Source organism: Leucopleurus acutus (assembly GCF_964270905.1).
Source record: "Leucopleurus acutus genome assembly, chromosome: 4".
Taxonomy (NCBI): domain Eukaryota; kingdom Metazoa; phylum Chordata; class Mammalia; order Artiodactyla; family Delphinidae; genus Leucopleurus; species Leucopleurus acutus.
This window is the reverse complement of record NC_139146.1, coordinates 32,515,875-32,537,789: the sequence shown is the minus strand read 5'-3', so window position 1 is coordinate 32,537,789 and position 21,915 is coordinate 32,515,875. Positions and strand designations below refer to the sequence as shown.

The window sequence follows — 21,915 nt, the reverse complement described above, 5'->3', positions numbered from 1 at the left end:
CATCTCCCAGTTAGTGACTTGTTTTCTACTTTCTTTATGGTATCATTGGGTAGGCCAGTATTACTTTAAATGTAGTCACATGTATCATCTATTTTCTGGTTGGTGCCTTACTTAAAAAAATCTTTTCTTTCTCAAGATTTGAAAGATATTTATTATATTTTCTTCTAAGCGTTCTTCAAATTTTTTTCTTTTTGCATAAAAACATTAATTCATTTAATATCAATCTTTGTATATAGTAAGGTAATGTTACAATATCAGTTTTTTCCTTATGGATACTCAGTTTTTCCAACATCAGGTTTTAAACAGTTCCTTCTTCTCTTAATGATCAATGTCTCAATCTTTTTTTGTCTCTCTAGTCTGTTTCATTGGTTAATTGGTCAATACCACAGCATCAATTAATATAGCTTTATATTTTCCATCTCTCTTGAGACATAAATATTAAGTCCTGTAAGTGGGATTACAGAATAACCTGAAACTTTGGCAAAATAAAATACTTTCAGTAGCTAAAATAAAATACAATTTTTCTCAAATGTCTATATACCAGTATGACAGATAAATCATATTGGTAATATGAGTAAACACCAAAAGAGAGAAATGTAATACTCATGATAAAAACTGAGACCATGATAAATGGCATAATAACAATATCATAACACCTCTTGTGTGATGTCATTTCCCCTTCCTTTTTTTAAATTAATTTTACTTTATTTTATTTATTATTTTGGCTGCATTGGGTCTTTGTTGCTGCACGTGGGCTTTCTCTAGTTGCGGCGAGCGGGGGTTACTATTCGTTTCAGTGCGCAGGCTTCTCACTGCAGTGGCTTCTCTTGTTGTGGAGCACAGGCTCTAGGCGCATGGGTTCCAGTAGCTGCAGCATGTTGGCTCAGTAGTTGTGGCTCGTCGGCTCTAGAGCACAGGCTCAGTGGTTGTGGCGCACGAGGTTAGTTGCTCTGTGGCATGTGGGATCTTCCCGGACCAGGGCTTGAACCCATGTCCCCTGCATTGGCAGGCATATTCTTAACCACTGTGCCACCAGGGAAGTCCCATTTCCCCTTCCTTTAAACAATAAATAAAGCTTGCCCTTCCAAAGAGTCAAGTTAGAGCAAAGTTATTTGAAAATTTGAGTTTGGGAAACTAAGTCACATCTTGATATAAGACTATTAGAGAACATAATGGCCAATCTAAGAAATCATTCTCCTTATCTGCTAGCTATGTATGTACTATAACATAAAGAAAAATTAAAAGAAGACCCCCCCAAAAGAAAAACACCAAAACCAAAAAACATTTGGAAAGTATCAAGAAAGCACAGCTAATACATGGGTTTGGTGTTGTCTGGTCACTAAAAATATGATTGAGGAATCCAGTCTAACAAATATAATAGGATTTTCAAAGTGCTTTTGTTTTTATAGGGTATGGCCAATAAATGCTTCTTGATTAATTTTTCCTGCTCTGTCAATGGCAGACTTGATGATTGAATTGGTTTTTAGGATACCAAATTTTTTAATACTCTAAATGTCAGATAAAACACTTCCTAGACTATAAAATGAATGTTTCTCACGTTTGTATGAAGGTATTTTCTTAGGAAGGTCTGTTCTGCCCTGTACGTATCTTGTCCTGCCTCAGTTAAATTCCTAAGTCATTATTCTGTGAGCTACTGATAACTCATACTTTTGTAGAAATGCCTGTTCTGATCTATGGATATGTTTTTAAGACCGAGCTAAGGGGCTTTCCTGAGGGGCTGGACATGAGTGTAAGGGAAAGAGAGAAGTTACAGATGAATCCAAGCCTTTTTGGTTGAGCAATTAGAAAAAGAGACTTACCATCAAATGAGATGAAGAAATCCATGGGTGCAATAGGTTTGGAAAAGGGAAAAGATGATTTTGATATGGTCAGTATGAAATATCTATTAGTGGAAATGTTAGGTTAACACATTATTCTTATTATTCTGAAGTTCAAGAGAGAGGTATTGCTGAGAGATATAAATATGGGAGTCACTGGCATATAGTGGTATTTAAAGCCAAAAGGTCATTAACTCACAAAGAAAATGGCTATAAATGGCAAGGACTAAACTTCATACTGGTATTAGACCAGTTCCCGTGCTGAAGAAATGATAATATTAGTTTGTTGTGATTTATTCTAAGTAAACCTGTGTTTTTTCCTTGGGTAAATCTATTTCCCTAAGTACCTAATTTTATAATCTGCTTTGTAATGTAGTCCACATTCATCATTCTATAGAATAAACCTTCACTTTTGTGAAAATCAGAATATCTCTTCCATATCATATTATTCCTTTTAGATCCAGTGGGATAAAATCACTTCTGGGTAATAAACTTTTCCTTCTTGAGCTGAGCCAAGTAATCTTATCTGCTTATCTAAATGCAGACGCAACCAAGTTTGTAGAACCTACTAGAGTGAAAATGAGTAGCTTTTAATAAATAAGATATCAGTTTCAAAATTATGTTTTGTGAGAGAGAATCAGAGTCAGGGCAAGAACACAATCTATAGCTCTAAATTATGATACCACCTACTTCCCTCATTATTTCCCCTTATGTTTTTCCGACTTAGACATATTCATTATAAGCAGGTGTTAGAGGCAGCTGTTACTAAGATGTAAAGGAATGGGAAAGTTCTTAAATATTGCTTTCTTTATTAAAAAAAAAAGTCAGAACATCTGTGTTCTGGACTTCCCTGGTGGTGCAGTGGTTGAGAATCCACCTGCCAATGCAGGGGACACAGGTTCGAGCCCTGGTCTGGGAAGATCCCACATGCCACGGAGCAACTAAGCCTGTGCACCACAACTACTGAGCCTGCTCTGTAGAGCCCATGAGCCACAACTACTGAGCCCACGTGCCACAACTACTGAAGCCTGTGTGCCTAGAGCCTGTGCTCTGCAACAAGAGAAGCCACCACAATGAGAACACGTGCACCGCAACAAAGAACAGCCCCCGCTCGCCGCAACTAGAGAAAGCCTGCGTGCAGCAATGAAGACCCAACGCAGCCAAAAATAAATAAACAAAATTAAAAACAAAAATCTGGGTTCTGCCCAGAACGAAGAAATATTTTTGGTGTGACTGAAATGATTATGCAAAAGATTAGGCAGAAGGAATAGCAACTAAATTTCTTCCTTGTTGCCTGCATTTTAAAAATCTCCTTTTGCTTTCACAGTAGTTTTTGTAAAATGCTATGAAAAGTTTAATGCATTTGTCTAGTTTTGCTTATTTTTAAACGCTTGAAGACTACTTAACATTGGAATGTGGTTGCTCAATATTTATTAATTATTAGAAAACTACCTTATAATGTACAATTTTTAGCTTTATTACAGCAGTATTTTCCTTCTCTAAGGAACTTTCTCACCCTTCTGAGATGTACCCCAAATCCTAAGAGGTGAAAGGAGGAGATAAGGGTGACACAACACAATATACAAAAGGAAATCAAAACCAAAAAGTTGGCCTAGACTCCTAGAACAAACCCTGTACCCTGAGTCCCAGCTAAGTATGTTAGAGGGTTATGTTATCACCTTAGTCGGAGCTGTTATTGTTAGGCCAGTATATCTGTTGTCACTGGAAAACAGCATAGTCAAGTCATACTCCCCAGTGGAGGAAAGTGGGGTGTCATAATTTCAAGGTCCAAATCAGGACACCTGTGTGCCAGATAGGCCCAGCTACACATGCGGGCTGGCCAGAGCTGCGGGACGCCGTCTGCTCAGCACATGAAATGCCAGTTTCTTTGCCGAAGATGGGTTTGAAGGATGGGATTCTTTAAAGAGAAAGCTCACCACTCAGCTGTGACATCCTTAGCCTTTCTCACATTTTAAAATAAACAATTTTAGGAAGAGGGGATTAAAGGCTTATGTCTGAGAGATGACAAGTATGGTATATTGCTAGCTCCAGAAGAATTGCCTCAGAAGTCCTCCTTCAGATCGGCATTTGGCTTTTCATTCTGGTGACGGATGAAGAATGACCGTAACTCTCAGAATATTCCAGGTGTTAAGCATGTGCAAATTTCAAAAATGCTCTATGTTCTTGTCACCGGGTTTGCAACAATCAGACCAACAAGGGAATATCTCTCTTCCCTATTCCCTTTAAGACACAATGAGACATTTGGCCCATACCTTGACTTCCTGATCTTTAATGAAAATCTGGTCAGAGAAAACATGGTGAACAACCCAGAGTCTATTGAACAATTAGTATTAATTGTCTTTCCCCTCCCACTAAAACTGACATCTAGAATAGTATAAAGTAAGACTCACTTCTTTGCAATTTGCGGGGCTGAATTTCCCACAACTTATCTTTAGGTCCTTATTTAGCAATCTATTGTTACCTTTAAGTCCCATGAGTAATTATTAGATATTTAAAATGTTTAGTTTTCTTTTAATCGATATATATACTCTACTCCCCTTGAAGCTTGTGGCAATTTTGGTTTCTTCTTCAGAGGTAAGAAAACAAGGACTTCAATAGTGTTTCCAGAGTTTATATGCACAGTTCTATAAAGTTGTTAAACTCCAAAAGAAAAGCCAGTATGGAAAAACAATCTCACTCACTTTTACAGAAAAAAAAAAATGAAACTTAAGTGTTCTCCCCACTTCGCTCATCAAGGTAAAACTCTTCCGTATTAAAACTGTAGTCAAATAACTACAGTTATTGAAGCTGATCTATCATGGGACCACAGGTACCAAATACTGAGCTTGCTCATAATGTATATAGTCACTTTTCTAGCATCTTCCTTCCTGCCTAACTGCCTCCCTCAAATATTTACTGAGTGCTCTGCCCATGACAGACGCTATAGGGTATTGAGAAAATTAATTAAATGTTATTAATATAGTGAAATTAATGTAAATTTCTTGGCATAAAGTAGGTTTTCAACAAATGTTAGTTGCACTGTCTTCTAGAAGCAAGGGCCCATGTATTGCCTAGATATCCAATCACAGTACCAACCACACTCATGCTGGCTGTAGGATATTGGTAGGAGTGTGCACACTACAGTCACAACACATAATACCAGATTGCATTATCCACGGGTAGGCAATGACTACAATTTGGAGGTTGGCCTGTTTATCCTGTTTGGTTTTGTGATTAAGTCACAAGGAGCTCTCAGTTATGTTCTTTCTTTCCTTTCCATGCATCTTAGCTACAGATTCTCACTCCTTCAAATCCTTATATTAAATCTTATTATGGTGATGCTATTGGCTCTTCACTGAGTGTGCAATTCTTAAATCTGGTAGCAGGGATTTGAAATCAATAATTTGTCCAGTGCTCTGGCCCCTCTGCCTTGATTCCCTAAGCTATTTTAAATAGCCCTTGAAGATTAAGAACATCTTGGTCCCACCATCAGAGAATTTTCTCCAGCTAGTCTCTGACTCTCCCAGAAGTAGACTTTTTTAAAAAAAATTACTGGTGAGGTTGGGCTACATTTTTTTTTTTATTGATGTCTACTGAGAATCACAATTATATTTTTTGGTCTTAATTTTTAAGTGACAGGCCATGAAATATAGTTATTTTGTGTCAAAAGCTTATATTTTCTAACAACACACACACTCCAGTCCAATTTGTAATCAATCACTGGGGTGGCTATGGCACAAGACCTGACGGTTGGTCACTTGTGTTTTTAACAATGAGAACCAAAAGAGACTAAAATTTAGTCACAATGTGTTGCAGCTGGTGTGGCCAGGACCCCACTGGAAATGTAATTTCAAGAAGATTTTTCTTGTTAAGAAGCCATTTCCTTCTGAAGAGTGTTGGGAAGATAGCAGTAGGGCAAATAGGCAAGTAAGGAAATTTACAAGGATTTCCAAAGAGCATTTTGGAAGCATTGTATTAATTTTGAACAATTGCTAAAACATTTTTACTGAGTTAGGCCATTTAGCCTTTTCTCTGAAACTTTAATAGGATATGTTTGCATTAAAAAATAACTCATGACAGACTTTTTTTTTTTTTGACCTCAGTGCATGCATTTTTACTAAGTGGCACATGAAGTAACGTGTGTCACCAGACTGGACTCTATGGCATTGCACTGTGTATGATTTGTTCCTGCCTTTTCTTTCAGGAAAAGAGTGGGTTTTGGGTGGGGAATGTACTATTGGTTTGCACTCATTAACTGCTTCCTGAAAATGATGGTTTCCTGAGGAACGGTAACCATGCTACATACATTTCGACCAGGTTCTTCTAATAGAGAGGGCCTGGTTACAAGATATATTACAGATTTTTTTTTAAGACTATCAACCAAACTGAGGGTATACCACCTTAAAGCAATCAACATTGAAACGTTTATAATTATAACCGCAATACTGACTCAGAATGCCTTTTGGAACTTTTTGGAATTGTTTTCAGAAAGTACACTACATTTCTTTGACTGACGTCCTCACCTTCTGTGGGATATTTCGTTTATGGAAACAACACAAAGCCACTCAGAGCCAAGGATTTTGAATGTGATGTGTTGGTCAATATATATAATCTGGTTTATGGTCATAAAATTACGGCCTAAAATAAATAAACATGTAAACTACTTCTGAAGTTAGTTTCAAAAGAAAGGTCTAAATGACAATATCAGAGGAATGAGTTTTCTGCAGTGACTAATTTGGAAAAATAATGTTTGAGCGTGCTTGTTAAAAAAATCTATGACATCATTTTAAACTTGCACATTTATCACATTCTTGCTTTGATATATTTCAGCACCCATTCTATTCTGTTCCTCCACCTTACCTGTAGGAAGATCTTGTCCACTTTACCTAACACAACCCCTCTACCGTCTGTTCTGAAGTCACCAGACTCCTACCCTCCTACTAGTGCAACCTTGTTATGTCTTACCACGATTCTTATTCCTTGTAAACCTGCCTCTTTCCACTTATGTTTCCTTAGTGCTTTGTAAATGAAACTAGGATCGGACTTCCTCAGGGAGCAGTGACGCATTTACAAAGGAAAAAAAAAATCAAAATTTAATTCCTTCCAAAATATTTGGAAAAGAAAAGGCAGGCACAACCTCTTTACATTATCACCCTAATGTCTAGCATGTCAGACCATTTCTTGACTGCTGCTGAATACAGTCTTACTCTTCCAGGGCATCCTGACAGCTCATCAAGGGAACCAGAGTATATACTCCATGAAAAATGATTCAAATAGCTTGATTACATTTTCTGTTAATGAGGAAGTGTTTTTACCTAGAGACTGATAGCCAGCTTTGTTTTGTCCATGCTTCACTTACAGCAGAGAGCAGAATGTTCCCATTCTTAACATAATTTAGGTTAACTAGAGAACTAAGAGATACAAGTATTCATCCTTAAAAATCTTTAAAAAAAGGAAAACTCACCAAATTGCTCAGCTCTCATACTGTATTGAAAATAGAGGCCTGAATTGGACAATATCTGGGATCCTCTTTCAACCTGAAAATTCCAACTGGATTCCTCAAATACCACTACACTTGTTTTTATGGCTACTTATACCAAGGGCCCAGCATAACATATGTGTCTAATAAATGTTTGTTGACTGTGATCATAGCATCTAATACATCTAAGAAGTAAGTAAGCAATTAACAAGTTGACTGGCTGACCAGAAGCACTTAATCACATCTGAATTCTAAAACATACCAATAAAAAGTCTCTAGCTGGATTCTCTGGCCTCCAATGTATAGGAGGATGCAACATAGCACGATTAAGTAGACAGACTCAAGTAAGACTGCTTGGCTTTAAATCCCAGCTCTGCCACTCATCAGCTGTGTGGCCCCAGGGACAAAATGGGAGAAACAAGATAATTGATGACACTGTGTGCCAAGTTGAGAAGTTTAGACTTCATGCTCTAGAAATGAACATTTCTAGAGGACCCTTATCAGATTTTTACTTTAGAAAGCTCACTTTAGAAGCAGTGTGGAGGATGGTTTGGAGAAGCACAAAAATACCACAAAATTGTAATGTTACACTGGGAAATGATAACGGTCTGAATCAAGGCAATGGCAGTTGGGATGACAATAAAACAACAAAAGAGATCAATATTAAAAAAGAAGTAGAATCCTATCAAGTAGAGCATAATTGCCTAGGAGCAGGGATGGCAAGCCGGAAGCCTAGACTGTTTCTAGCTTGGACAAATGTTTGGGTGAGATCAGAACTACTACACTGTTCATTAGGAAATGCCTACTTAGGAAAACAATAATATGTTTTCACCAGCTTTGAAAAATACCCACTGTCCTGTTTGAAGAGTTTGTGGCAAAATATATTTTGTCTGTCACAGTTCACGTGATCTCACACCCATACAGCTTGACTTTATAATTGGCTATTTCTCTGAACTTTATCCATTGTGAACCCTGTAATCTATAATGTGCCCAAAATATGACACTCAAGTTTAGTTTTAGAGCTTTAAAAATACATTTACTTCTATTATTGAGGCCCTTATAATGCCTTTCCAAGATGTTTTAAAAATATATAAACAGTAACACATCTCATACATGATAGAATAAAAACACACAGGGCTCTTCTTGAATGTCGTAGGCAGGATATTCTAATAGCAGGCTGTTTGTAGCCTGCAAGAATAAAAATAATAATCCTTATAATAATACCACTAAGTTCTAATAAGAAATGTGGAAGAATTACTACTGGTACTGAAATTTTTGATGAAATACAAGAAAATCAAGACAAATAGGCAAAGAAAGGAAACAAAACCAAAAAACCTTCCACTTTCAGTCTTTCTTCCCTAAAAAAATAAAGGCAATCTGTCAAAACAGAAACTGACTTTATGATTCCAGAATCATAAAATCCAACTCGAATAACTCATTCTTGGGTTAATTCTGTCTAATTCAGATTTGTCTTTCATAAATTCAGAGTGGAAAGGCCTTAATTTTGTTTTACATAACACAATCTCTAATGATGCAATGTAAATAAACAATATTTTATTTTTTGCAAAGAGGTAGGAAAAGACACCATTGTCACAGTTCCCACTTTACTGATAAGAAAACTAAGGCTTAAAGGTGTTAGATGATTTCTTCAATGTCCAGTATATTAAAAAATAGGCTAACCAGGTCTTCTGAATCTTTATCCCAGGCTCTGTCAAGCTCATCTGCTGTCCTATGTAGAAACTGTAGCCATCTTCAACTGCATATTCTTAGATAAGTATGATGATACACATGGCATACACCCAGAAAGAACAATACTAATGTGGGATAACAGATTAACATGGAAATTAATTAACAGGAAACATCCAAGGACCAAACACAGAATTGTTATAAGTCAGTTACTCCTGGAAGTAGAGAGAGAGCCAGAGGTTAGGCACAACCCAAGATGAAGAGTTCCACCACATCTAGGCCAGAGGCTGCCATGCAGTTCAGAAGGGAAAGTGGGAGAGGGCTGAGATGGTGGATGCTTCACTCCATGAAAACCCGCCTGCCTCTGCTTTCTATCTCCCCGCACTGGGGCTGATTCCTCAAGTACTACCAATCTCTGAGCATAATGCCCTGAGTTCCCTCAGGGTAAGGGCAGTAGAAAATGAGTCAGTGGTTTTTCAAACCACAGGTTTTGATCAGTCATTTCTATAAGTAATGACCAGTATTTAAAAGAGAGAGAGCAAAGAGAACAGAACAAGAGAATAGTGCAGAGTAGAATAGAAGGAAAGGACTTAAAGGCTCAGTGCATCTTAAAAGTATTTATTGTTGAAACTTTTTTTTCAAGGGGGTGTGTGTGTGTGTGTATGTGTATACATATGTGTACTTGATCCAATGTAAAATATATCTCTTTGGTACAGATTCTCTTTAGCCAGGCTTATTAAGGTATTATGAATGAAAAAGCAAGCAAGGATAATGTAGTCAAAGCCACATCCTTTCATTAATTTTGCTTAAATCCTACTGACACCGTTGGAATCATGACATTGTATTCTTTCCTAATACATTTTGACATACACAAATTTAGAGCTGAAAAAAGGGCTCTACCTATAATTTATCTCCCATCAGTTTTTTAACCAACTGAATTTAATTCTTCTACAGAGCTTTGTTATCATTTGAAAGGCTTGTGTTAGAAGTCAGAAGATCCAAGTTCCAGCAGAAGTTCCTTTGTCACAGGCATTATTTGTAGTACATTGGGCAGATCATGACCATCTCCTAAATTGGTTCCCTCGTATGTAAAATGAGCGAGTTAAACTAGGTGATTTCTAATGTATCTCCCGGCTATAACTATGCCCACTTTAGTCTCTTGTACAAGTTCTTGAAACTTGTAGATAAAAGGTTCTCGTTTCTTTCTATAAAGCTCTCCATCTTGATTAATAATTATTAGGCACATGAAGAATCCTCTTATTCAATTATTAAAGAGGCAAGCAATTTTAAGAGTCTATCAGGTGGAAAATAAATATTAAGGAAGCGTTTTACACTAGAAATTAGTAATTATTTATAAAATAGCAAGTAGCCAAAAATTACTCTTTAGTGCGTAGTTCAAGCTATAAAAACAAACATTATATACTGCTTAAAATATGTATTGCATATTATAATATGTAACATTTCATGAGCATAAATAATAGATACTTGCATATTCTCATCAGACACTAGTTGATGTAACATGTCCATCATAGAGGAAAAAAACTGGAGGCCCTTTACATCCAAAGCATTCAAATAAATAGAGTTCAAGAAACAAAAGCACCTGTCTTGATAGGAACCTACACAGGTTTATTTCATGTCCAGTAAGTGATGAAAGGGAAAAGAGCATGAGAAGTTGGGGCAATCAGACTTGATTCTTGTGGCCTGCACTAGTCTAACCCGGGGCACTTTTTATCAGACTTTTTTGATAGCAAAGAGAAATCATAAAGACTTGGTTGCCTGACTCCTGACAATTTGTAGTTAACCGTAAACGGTTTAATTTTTGATATGGACATTTTTTGTTTCTGAAAGGACTTCAAAACAGTTGAGCAGGCAAGGGGGCTCAGGAGTTTTTACCACGAACATCTGCATATGTGACAAATGATTTCAAAGAAGGAAATAATGTCAGCAAAGAAAAAAACACGGAACAGAAAGAAAAGAGGACTGGGGAGAGAATGTGAAGGAATGCCCACGTTTATGGGCAGAAGGTTCTAGAGGAATCAGTGAAAGAAATAAAGAGGAACAAACCAGAGAGGAAAAGAAAAATACGTAATATTACAGGAGGAAGGGGCTATATTAGGTATAAAAGACAGACAACAGAGTACAGAGGATGGTTACTGGAAAAAAGACTTTGGCTTTCAAGTGACAGATTAACACAGCGCTTGTTCACAGTGCCAAATTCCAAATGGTTAAGATGAAGTTACAATGAGCAAGTGAAGACTATTCTTTGAATGTGAGCCGTCATTTCAGTTGGTTTTAAATGACAATTTTCCCCATCCTCCCACTTGAATCAAGTTTTTTAGTTCATTACCAGATAGAAACTCTTATTGGCAAATAGTTTGTACCCAGTATGTTAAAAGAACTTTATCACATACTTCAGTGAGATGACTTTCACTCTCAATTTAACATTATTAAAATATTTCCAAATTAGCTGAATCATGAAAAAAGAACTCAAAACAAACAAACAAACAAGTAAAGGGAACGGAACGAGAATAATGAGCTCCAAATTTCTGAGTCCTCTTAGCAGGACAGTCTGACACTCAGAGAGAGTTCTAAGTCTTCCAAATTCTCAGCAAGCCCTTTGGGCTCCAAGCACTGTGCAGAAAGTGTCAAGAAGCTTGCCTTGGCATAGGCTGTCTTACTTTGGAGAATATCAAATGAATGGTGTTGGCAGCAGACTATAACATGTGGTTCAATTATTTTGGTCCCCATGTTTAAATAACTAATATTGCCATAGTTTTTAGGACCTCTCCTTACTGTGGTTGTATTTTTAATGTCTGCTATACCCTTGCTTCTGTGTAATTTCATCAATTTTCAATTATGTGCTATTTTGCTTAAGTTTTACAAGACGGCACTGACTTACCATCCCTTTTAATTCTGACAATCAGTGCAAGAAACATGATAGCATATGTGTGCATGTGTGCGTGTGTGTGTGTGTGTGTTTATTTTGTCTTGTTTTTTTCTGCTTTACAATTCTTGGCCTGGGTATAACTGAGTTCATTTGTTTCCTTCATGTACATCACATGCATTCATTTAGTTACGCCTTCCCATCTTGGTGGGGAAAATTAAGCAGCCACTTTCTAGTTCGTGCAGGAGCACGTGACCTTACTTATTTCTGTAATGGTAATAGTAATAATGACATCAGTTCAATGACTAAGTGCCCTTTCCTCTTCCTCCCTGTTGCCCAGTAAGATGAGTATTGTTACCATTATGGCTGCTACTGTTATCCTATTTTACAGATTTTTTAAAAAAGACCAGAGGTTAAGTGGCTTTTCCAAAGACATTAAGCTAGCCAGCTGAAATTTGGAAAAATTCCCCTAGGAATTCTGTTAGGAAGCTGTAGTGCTGCAGTGCTGCTACAGATCAACTGATTCTCTGAAAGGCAGCTCGGAGGGGTCAAAAGTCAAGAAAAAACAAAAGCCATAGCAGGTTCTAAACCTAGACAGCTTCCCCCAATCTGATCAGAATGTGAGGGATGCCAGCCAGACCCACTTCAAGCCACTGGAGAGAAGCCATTGAGAAGACCTCCACTTTTGCTGATGTCAGTGGGCACGTGGCGTCACTTAGATGCAAGATGATGGGTACTGGGGACTGTATGGTGGTTACCATGAGAAAAAAAGAGAAAAATAGGATCTATGCAATAGCATTCCCTTCTATTTGGGGCAACACAGTAATTTAATGGGAAAGAGTAAGAGAAAGGAAGAGGGGTGTGTGTGTGTGTTTTCCTTGTTGACAGTGAATTCTCCCTGGCAGGGAGGCAAGTAAAGTCAGAGATGAAACTAGTGTACTACTACTATGTGCGTGCCTTTGTACCCATGAACTGCTATCATACTTTGGTTACTCAGAGTAGCAAATGGCATCAACAGAGGGTTTGGGTTTTGCTATGGTTTTAATGAACGTAGAGTTATATCCATGTCATTAGAAAATAGAATAGGGAAGAATAAAATAAAGGTCCATGTTTCCTCTTAAGTCCACACTGTATGGATATTGTGTCCATATTGTATATTGCAGCATATTGTAGCGCATGGTCTGGTAGTTAAATATGCAGGCTCTGACACTAGATCGCTTAGGTTCGTATTCTGGCTTTCTCCACTTACTGCTGTGTGACTTGTACAAATTGCATAACCTCTCTGTGTCTCAGGAGAATTATTGTTTTATCACTTATAAAAATAAGGATGATGTTAGGCCTTGCTCCAAAGGCTGCCGAGAGAATTAAAAAATTAATTCAAATGAAGCATTTGGAGCAGCGCCTGGCATAGAGTAAATAATCAATAAATGGAACCTCTTACTATAATCTGATGTGTGCTATAACTATTTGCAAGCCAGTTTAAGGAAATAATATCTGAAAATCACTCTTTTCTTCTAGTCCTGGGAAGAAAGAACATTATTATTCCACATGGTAAAGCATAATATGGAGAGCTAACATTTTTTAGGAGATATTTGGAGGGATCCACCACTTTAAGAAGTCTCTCCCCCTAACTGTGATGCTTTGTTTTGCCACTTTATGCACTTATTCATTCATTGATTTTAATTTGTTTGCTTTAGACAGGTTGGGACAGTTAAAATGTTCCATGATAATGAAATATTTAAATCTGAGCTATTGTGTGTGCCAAATTATAATACATAAGTAGAATCAACCAATTAAATTAGACGCTGTAATATATTTTAAAGGATATCTGATGCGTATTTGTCCCTTTTATCTAACTATGGAAGAGAGATATGTAACTTTTTAAAATATTTACCACTTTTTGTGTTTTGCTGGTTTTATTTCTACATTTATTTGAAGCACATAGATACATCTAAGCTAGTATTAAGATCCCACAAATATAGTCTCTTATTCAGGTTCATTGGTTGTGGATAAAAGTTAGAATATAATAATTCTGTTTTTAGTGCTGCATAAACTGAGTTAAAATACAGCAATTTATATCTGATATTGAAATCCCTTCCGCCTTAAAGGTTTCTGATTTAACTTACCATTACTAAGACAGGGATTCATGGGATGAACTCTCCCTGAGGACCCTGATTAGATGTTGGTGTTATTCATGGCCTTCCTTCCTTGTTTCAAACCCAAAGAAGTGGGCAATAACCCAAAATTGCTAGCGTGAGAGACTCATTGGGAAGCCACAGTTTAAAATATTTGAATGGTGACTTTCCTCCTGTGGACAGATGTTCCTATCAAAAAAAATCTCCCATATTTTATATCAGTTGACCTCTGTGTTTGGGAGAATGGTTTATATTTATCCTAAAAAAAACACCCAACAATTAGAGATAAATATGTTGTTCTCTCATTCCCAGAAAGTGGGGACAGAGAAAGAAAAAAAGTAACTTCTGCTTTCCTTAAATAGTAATACTAAACTTTTCTTATACGTTCCATATTTAATCTTTCTATGTAATCTTAAAGCAATCCTACACAACACAAAAATCTATCTATTAATTTTTATTAATTTTGTTTTGAGGGCTGCTTCAGATTTTTTTTAGAAATGACTGAATAAGAGGAATATAAATATCGCATAAATCTTTTCAATGATTGAATAATTAACTAGGAGCAGCTTTATCTCCTTTTCATGGATGAGTACAAGTGACTAGAGGTATAATGAAATAAAACGACTTAAAAGGGCATTCAGGGAGTCACAGACAGAAATAAGCTTGTAATTCATTTCAATGTTACATCAATACCAAAGAATGAACAGCCAGAAGAGACTGAGTCTGAAATAGTAAATATATTGAGTATGATAAAGGCCTCTATAATTTAACAGATCATTTTAATGTACACAAAACGATTGTGCAGGGAAAAGAAGAGGAAGCGGCAATATTCTCCTAGAACAGAATACATGTTACCTTTCTATTACGTTGCTTTCTCTACTTTAAAAATTGTAAGAGTTGAAACATCCCAGGAAGGAATATGTTATCAGAGGGGAGCGCTAAGGAAGACTGTGGTAGGGTCAAAGTCACAGCTGGAGTGAGTTTAAGTAACCTTGTCCTTTACTCTCTCTTCTCTAGCACAGAAATAAAATGATGGATACCCCTACTTAGATTATCATTAAAATACTTTGCTTGCTATTCACGAGGTAACCTTCACTTGTATCAACCATCAATTCTCTACCATCCACAGTGAAAGAAAAGAAGTAGCGTAGTGTAGATTAGTTCAAATATTTTTTTATTTTGAAACATTTAATTTAAAAACTGATTTTCTTTCCTGATTATGTTTAGTGTCAGTTGATGTCCAGAGGAGGTAGCAAATATTTACCCTCTAGCAGGGGAAAGTTGGACTGGGGTTTTAAAAAAAAAAAAAGCCATGGATAATTTTAGAAAGTGAAGAAATCACCTACAGAAAATAGGGTATATAGTTTTTTCAATGAGCATATTTATGAGTGTTTTTGCATGCAAATAGATACAGCATTTTTATTAAAGAAAATGCAATATACAAATATGAGTGTTCTCTAAGCAACGTCCTCAAGCTTCTGTTTCAATGTATGTCAAGCGTTCTTTTCTCACAACATAACTTCATCCAAACCACCGTCCTTCAAGCATCAAAATTATATCAGAAAATAATGGAATCTGAATTTACATTACCAGTTTCACCTTCATTTTGGAGACACATGCCAGGAATCTTATCTACCTTTAAAATATAATAATTTTCCACAGTTCTCATCATAACTTTTAAAAATATTTCAAAATCATACAGCATCGCATTCAAATTAATCTGCCAGTCTAAGACGAAGTAAGGAGTAAAGACTAAAAGAAGCTATTACAAACACATTCAAAAGGTTTTTCATTCTCAAAAAAGAAAAATCACTGTTAATTTCAAGGGTAAATTGATTTTATAAATTGCTTTATTTTTTTAAAATCTGTCTTTAAGGTGGCCTGTAAAAATTGATACCTCACGCTCCAGAGGTGATGTTGAACGACAATGTACTTAATCAGAATATATTTAAGCTCATGATATTGAATATTTTGTTTAATAATACTTTTGATTTAGAAAATTTGCAAGTCTCTTTAGAAACTGAGATATATAAATATTGATATATATGTTAGTAACAGTCCTACAATCTAATTTATCCCATATACATATAAATACACACACTACCTTTTAAAACACATTAATAATAGATGCAAAAGGAAAGTCAAATTAAAACATTAATGTGAATAATTCAGCAAAATAATTTTTGCTACTTCTGTATCGATTCACCTGCATGAATTCAATTTTCGATGTCAGTTTCCAATCATAACTCATAACTGCGTCTTTGAAAGCAAACCTAAGAATGAGAATTTTAACACCCCTGGAGAACAGTTCATTTTCTCTGAGCGCCCGCTAAATCTTTCCTGAAATTCAAAGGCTACTCCTCCAGAAGTGATTTACAAATGATTCACCTTGCTGACAGGACAAGTAGAATTCCTACTAATTAGAATGTTTTCTTCATATGAAATCAGCTACGGTGAATCAAGAAAACACTGGCGCCAATTTAGTCTCATTTTCACTTTTGTAGGTTAATGAATTATTAAATTTCTTCAGTAATTTCTTCTGCAATCGCAATAAAGTTTTTATTTTAATTCTCTATTCTGAAAGTAAATCAGGAAAAACAGACCATTATTCAATTTTCACTTAAGGAAAAGGAGACCAAAGACTAAGTTTCTGCTATGCCTACTTGAAGTTATATCTTACAGTCTCTGGTTCCTGTACCTCTGAAATGCATACAGTTCAGTATCGTCAATCAAAGATTGGGGACGGGGAGACAACCAGACTTAATAGGCCTAAGGATGACACTACATAATTAGCTAGTTTTATCAGTTGGCATTTTACTTACAAATTTTCTCAGTCAATCATGTTATGATGGATAAAAATGCAGTTCAGCTACATTTTACTTCTAAAGTTTTTCTCCATAAAAGGATGTGGCATCTTCCGTTTTGAATAGTCTTTCTAATTTCCATTCCATTATTGAAAATAAGAGTACTAAGAATTTTGGTAACCACATAACTAGTGGAAGAAAGAAGATAAAGAGAGCCATAAATATTCAAACAATTCCTCTTTCTACTTCAAAGAAGAAAGATTTTTTCTGTATCTTCCTTCATAACGGTACACATTTTAGATCACCCAATAAACAAGTGAGAAGCTAGAATATACAAAAGATAATCCTTTTATTTCCCAGCTATCTTACTGTGAGTCAACTTAATGTTTCAATTCTATGTTACCATTGTCTCTAATAAGTTGTAATTTTCTCACAAACCCAATGTCAAATTTTAAGGATCCTGTATTATAGTTAAGTGGATATAATGAAATATATTCCATAGGACCACTAAGTTATGGAAAGCGTACAAGACATTCAACTCAAAAAAGAAAAAAAAAAGAAAAATTCAACTCATTTATAAAATAAATCAATTTGAAGACATGCAAAACAGAGTCACAACCTCTTTAAGGAGCAGATATTTGGAGAGATAGAAAAATAAGCACACATATTTTATACATATTTATATACAGATATGCTACCAAAACGTAAAGGATAAGCCAGGTCTGGGATGCCTCTCACAGTCTAACCCATGTAACCCTATGGCTAGCGGCAGTGCTGACATAACTGGTAATTTGACTGAGGAACATCAGGTGTTACCCAATGGTGACGGAAACAGAAAGCCCTTTGCAGAAACTCACAGAATGTACATGGATTAGAATCAAAAGGAACCTCAAAGATTATTGGGTCCATCCCTCTGTTCTTGGCTAAACTAAACCCAGCTCTTTTCAGCAACTGATAAGGTTGAATTTGAAGTCAGTAGCATTAGAAAAAAATCTAATGACTTGGACTGAGAGCATCCTTTCTTTCGAATCTTTGACCCATAACATTATGGACTTCTAAGACAAGTCCATTCCTATTGAAAATGGCAGGGTGTTTCCCAAGGAAGAGAAAAACGGAATGAGAGTGGTCTTGTAAGTGTGGATGGAGGTATGTGCACATGTGTGAGAATATGCACAGGACATGTATGCATGTAGTGTGTATGCAGATGTATAGTTTATTTCTCTTGAGACTTAAAAAAAAATTACTGTGGTTGCAGGCTTTGTATTCCTTTGAGAGGATAGCTGAAATGTTTGACATTTCAAAGCCCAGGAAGCATTCTGGAACTGCAAAACGAGCAAAACTCTCCCCGTGAGAGGGCACTAGGGGGCCAAGCGGAGCAGAATCTTCCCTCGCTGTCCATTCAGGACAGCCTTGGTTGTCAACCTTCGCTCTGCCGCCTGCGCTGGGGGCAGGGGCAGTGGAGGACGCTGGGGGCAGGGGCAGCGGAGGACGCCGAGAGCGCGCACAGCAGCTGCAGCAGGATCCTCTCATAAAACAAGGAAACCCAGGATCTGTGGGGCAATGAGCCGCCTTTACGGGTTGACAGTTGTGCTGTGGCTGTGCCCGTGCTGCTTGGCAAACTGGCTTTCGGTTTTGGCTTCGCAAAAAAGGAGCGGAAGGGGGAGCTGTAGTGGTTCCCAGTGCCCGCAGGGCCCCCTCTCCTGGCCGCTGTGTGCTGGCCACAATGGGTGCAGAGTGTGCGCACTCGTGTCTCTCTGTGTCTGTTTGTGTAACTGTTTGCATGACTGTCAATCTATCTGTCTGTGTGACAGAGCAACAAAGATGCTCGCGGAAAAGTTCCCTCTGGAAAATAAACCTCGGGAGTTTTCCTTGCTATTTCCCAGGCACCCTGGTCCTCCGTAACTATGATACTGCTATTGTCGCTTCGTTATTTTGTTTCCTCCGGGATGATTTATATCCAGGAGTGAGAAATGCACGTTTATTGAAGTTTTCTGTATGTGACCTGACTTCATGGAAATGAGAAAGTGGCTGGGAAGGAAGGAGAACCTGAAAAACGGTAAATTCCCTCTTCGGATTGTGAAATGAGACAGTTAAGAGCCCAGAAACTGGACTCAGACTGTCCGGATTCAAATCCCGCTCTGACACTTTCACTAACTGTGTGCCGTGGGCAAAGAGCTTCTACTCGGTGCCTAAGTTTGTTCATTTGCAGGATAGGGATAGTAACAGCGCCCAGCTCATAGGGTTGTGAAGATTAAATATACGTAAAACGCTTAGAACAGTACCTGACACATAATAGTTGCTGTGTGTTAGCTATTAACATCATCCTCGACATCCACTGTGTTAAATGTGGAGAAGGACCATTCCGGCCCTTTCCCCCATCTGTACGCACTAGATCTCCATACATGCCCATCATATCCCCAAGCAAAGATGAAAAAGTACCCTCCCCCGCCCGCTCCACACCCTCCAGCACTCGCAGTCACCCAGCCACCCCCACCAGTGCAGACGTGCATCTGCGAACCCCACCCCAGCCGTCCTGCGCGCCACACCTGGGGGCGCACTCGGGGACAAAGGCAAACGAAGTGTCGGAGAGCGCCGGTCCCTACCTCTCCTGCTGAGGAGTGCATTGGGGGTATTTTCCTACCTGCCCCAGGTTTTTGCCCTTCTTACTGCCGCCGAAAGCCAGTCCTTGGTATGTGCCCGCAGATCGATTGGCGGCCTGGGCTGGCGTCTCCCCGCCCAGAGAGGACTTGATGGAGTTGAGTTTGGCCCGCGAGCTGCCGAACTGGGAGCTCTCCACCATCAGCACCGCGGCCAGTAGGAGCAGGCAGCGGGAGGAGTCCTTGCCCCGCATCAACGCGGCCATCGCCTGGCGAGGGGTCCCCAGGAAGGGGCAAAGCCCGCAAGGGTGCGGGTACAGAGGGAGGGAGGACCCCAACACGGGGCCCTACGCGCGGGGCGCCGGGACTCGCAGACTGTTTCCCCCAACCCCACTTGGCTTTGGGGGCCCAGCACCGTGTGAACTCAGTCTCACGCCTCAGACCGGGAGGGAGCGCGACCCAAGCAAGACCTGCTTCTCCGCCAGGACAGGAAGTTCTGCAGTAACTGGAAGCAATCAAAGGCGAGGCGCCTTCTTGCCAAGGAGGCGTGACCCGAGGTGCAAGAAGCCCCAGCGCCACGGCCCGCACCGCTTCCGTTGCTCCTTGCCCCGCACCTCCGAGGTCCCGCCCGGTTCTCCGCGGTCCAGTCCTCCTCCCAGCTGCTCAGGAGGTCCACATTAGTTCCTTCTCCTTCGGCCTCAGTTGCGTTTTCTCTCCTCTTTTCCTTCCCTACCCCTTATGTCTCAACCTTTGCAGGACATAAGTCCTCCTTTTCAAAGTTAGCGGGCACTATATGGGGGATCAGGAACCGCCCCCGGACAAGACCCTTGAGGTCTGAGGCCAACCAAGGTCCCGCACGCGCGCACGCACAGGCGCCCCGAAGCGTTGTTCTCCGGCTCACAGCCCTGCAACAGCCAAGCGCTGCCAGGGACGCCGCGATGCCCTGGGAACTGTCTTGCGCTCCACGCGGTCTCCCTCTCTGCGTCTGCTCTCTCATCGCCGCCCCCTTTGCTTTTTATAGCTTCCCACAATGGGTTTTTTTTTTCCCTCCGCCCCCAATTCAATAGTGACAAAGAGTGAAAACGTATCTATCACCCCCCACGTTCCCGCCCCCCTCTTCGCTTTTCCCTGCGGCTTCCCCGCCTGATTCTCCTTCGCCCCCTCCCACTGCCCTTCCACCGGACAGCAGTTGAGGAAATGGGATTCACCCCCAGAGGAACAGGCGGGGTTCTGATTATTCCTGACAACCAGCCACTCCCGAGGATGGAAGAACCTTTGCAAACAAACGGATGGCAAATGTGGAAGTGGAGAGGGGCGAGCTGCCACCTCGCTTCGGGACCGCCAGCACCCCTCCCCAACCCACCTCCAGTCCCTGACTCCTGGAGGAGCATTGGGAAAGCCCTACAGAAGACTGAAAGAAGTGAGCATCTGGGCATTAATGGTCTGTGTATGCTCAAGTTGGGTTTTAGCCTGTGCCTCCCAGTGGATGTGTGAGACTGGGTACTGTATTGGTGCGCCAGGGAGTGCCCAACCGATCCAAATGGGACTTTGGGAAGAAGAGTACCGGAGAAGGGGGAAAGATGCTCCTATTCTCCCTCTGAGAGGCGTTTAGGACTTTCTGGTCTCCTCCTCTTCACCCTCCAGTCCCCCTCCCCACCACACAAGCAGCGTTTGTCTACGTCTCTGAGGAGCTGGGAGCAATGGGGGTCCCCTGAGTACCTTCCGAGCTTTGAACCTCACAGCTCTACCGGGCATCTTTACTGTCCCAGGCAACTCCCCCCTTTGCAAAGAGGAAATCCCAGACAGGAATGAACGGGGCGGCAAGGGAGTCTTGGAGGTTCTGCTTTCTGCCCCTTAGCCTCTGGGAATTACATGCGAAGCCTTTCCTGCGAGACCCGAGGCTCCCAGGGTCCGATTCGCTTCTGTGGGAAAGAGGCTCAGAGAAGGGCTGGAGCGCGCGGGTGTGCGGCGCTTGGGGGCGCCAGTGGCAACCGCTGGGCAAGGCGACGAAGCCTTGCCGGAGACAAGAGATGAGGACTGTCCCAGGCAATCTCTGGGACTGGAGATGTTCAGCGGCAGGAGAAAGCCAAGGCTTCCAAAGCAACCCAAGCGCTTAGGAATTTGTTGCATTTCTCCTCCTCTGGTGCGCTAACATCTGTGCACAGAGAAATCGAGGCTGTGCAGTACAACTTGATGGCTAACAGCTAGGGGAGGAGGCTGTTCTTTCTAAACACGCTCTAGAATCTTCAGACATGAGTTCCTCAGCTTTTTTCACACCTGATCCTGGCACACACCAGCACGGACAGTGCAGTATACCGTCAACAGTTGCTAGGGTGTGACTCCTTTCTTTTCCACCAAAAGGGCTGAGGTAGGTCTAAAGTGTGAATTTGTAGCTGGGTTCCCGCAGGCTGCACCAGCTTTGCATATTTCTCTGCCCTGTTCTGTCTGTCTGCCAGGAATTCTTCATTTTCTGAACGACTTTTTTCTATTTG

General features: G+C 39.7%; 1 protein-coding gene across 1 annotated transcript in view; it reads right to left on the bottom strand.

Annotated features, from left to right (window-relative positions):
• Window positions 1–19,689, bottom strand: part of DKK2 (dickkopf WNT signaling pathway inhibitor 2) — a gene marked incomplete at both ends in the record, with an annotated part of 99,435 nt that extends 79,746 nt beyond the window's left edge. Inside the window, one exon of the mRNA XM_082837887.1 lies at window positions 19,468–19,689. Within this exon, the coding sequence (XP_082694013.1) occupies window positions 19,468–19,689 (222 nt within the window). The remainder of the gene's footprint in view (window positions 1–19,467) is intronic.
• Between the last annotated feature and the right edge of the window lie 2,226 nt (window positions 19,690–21,915).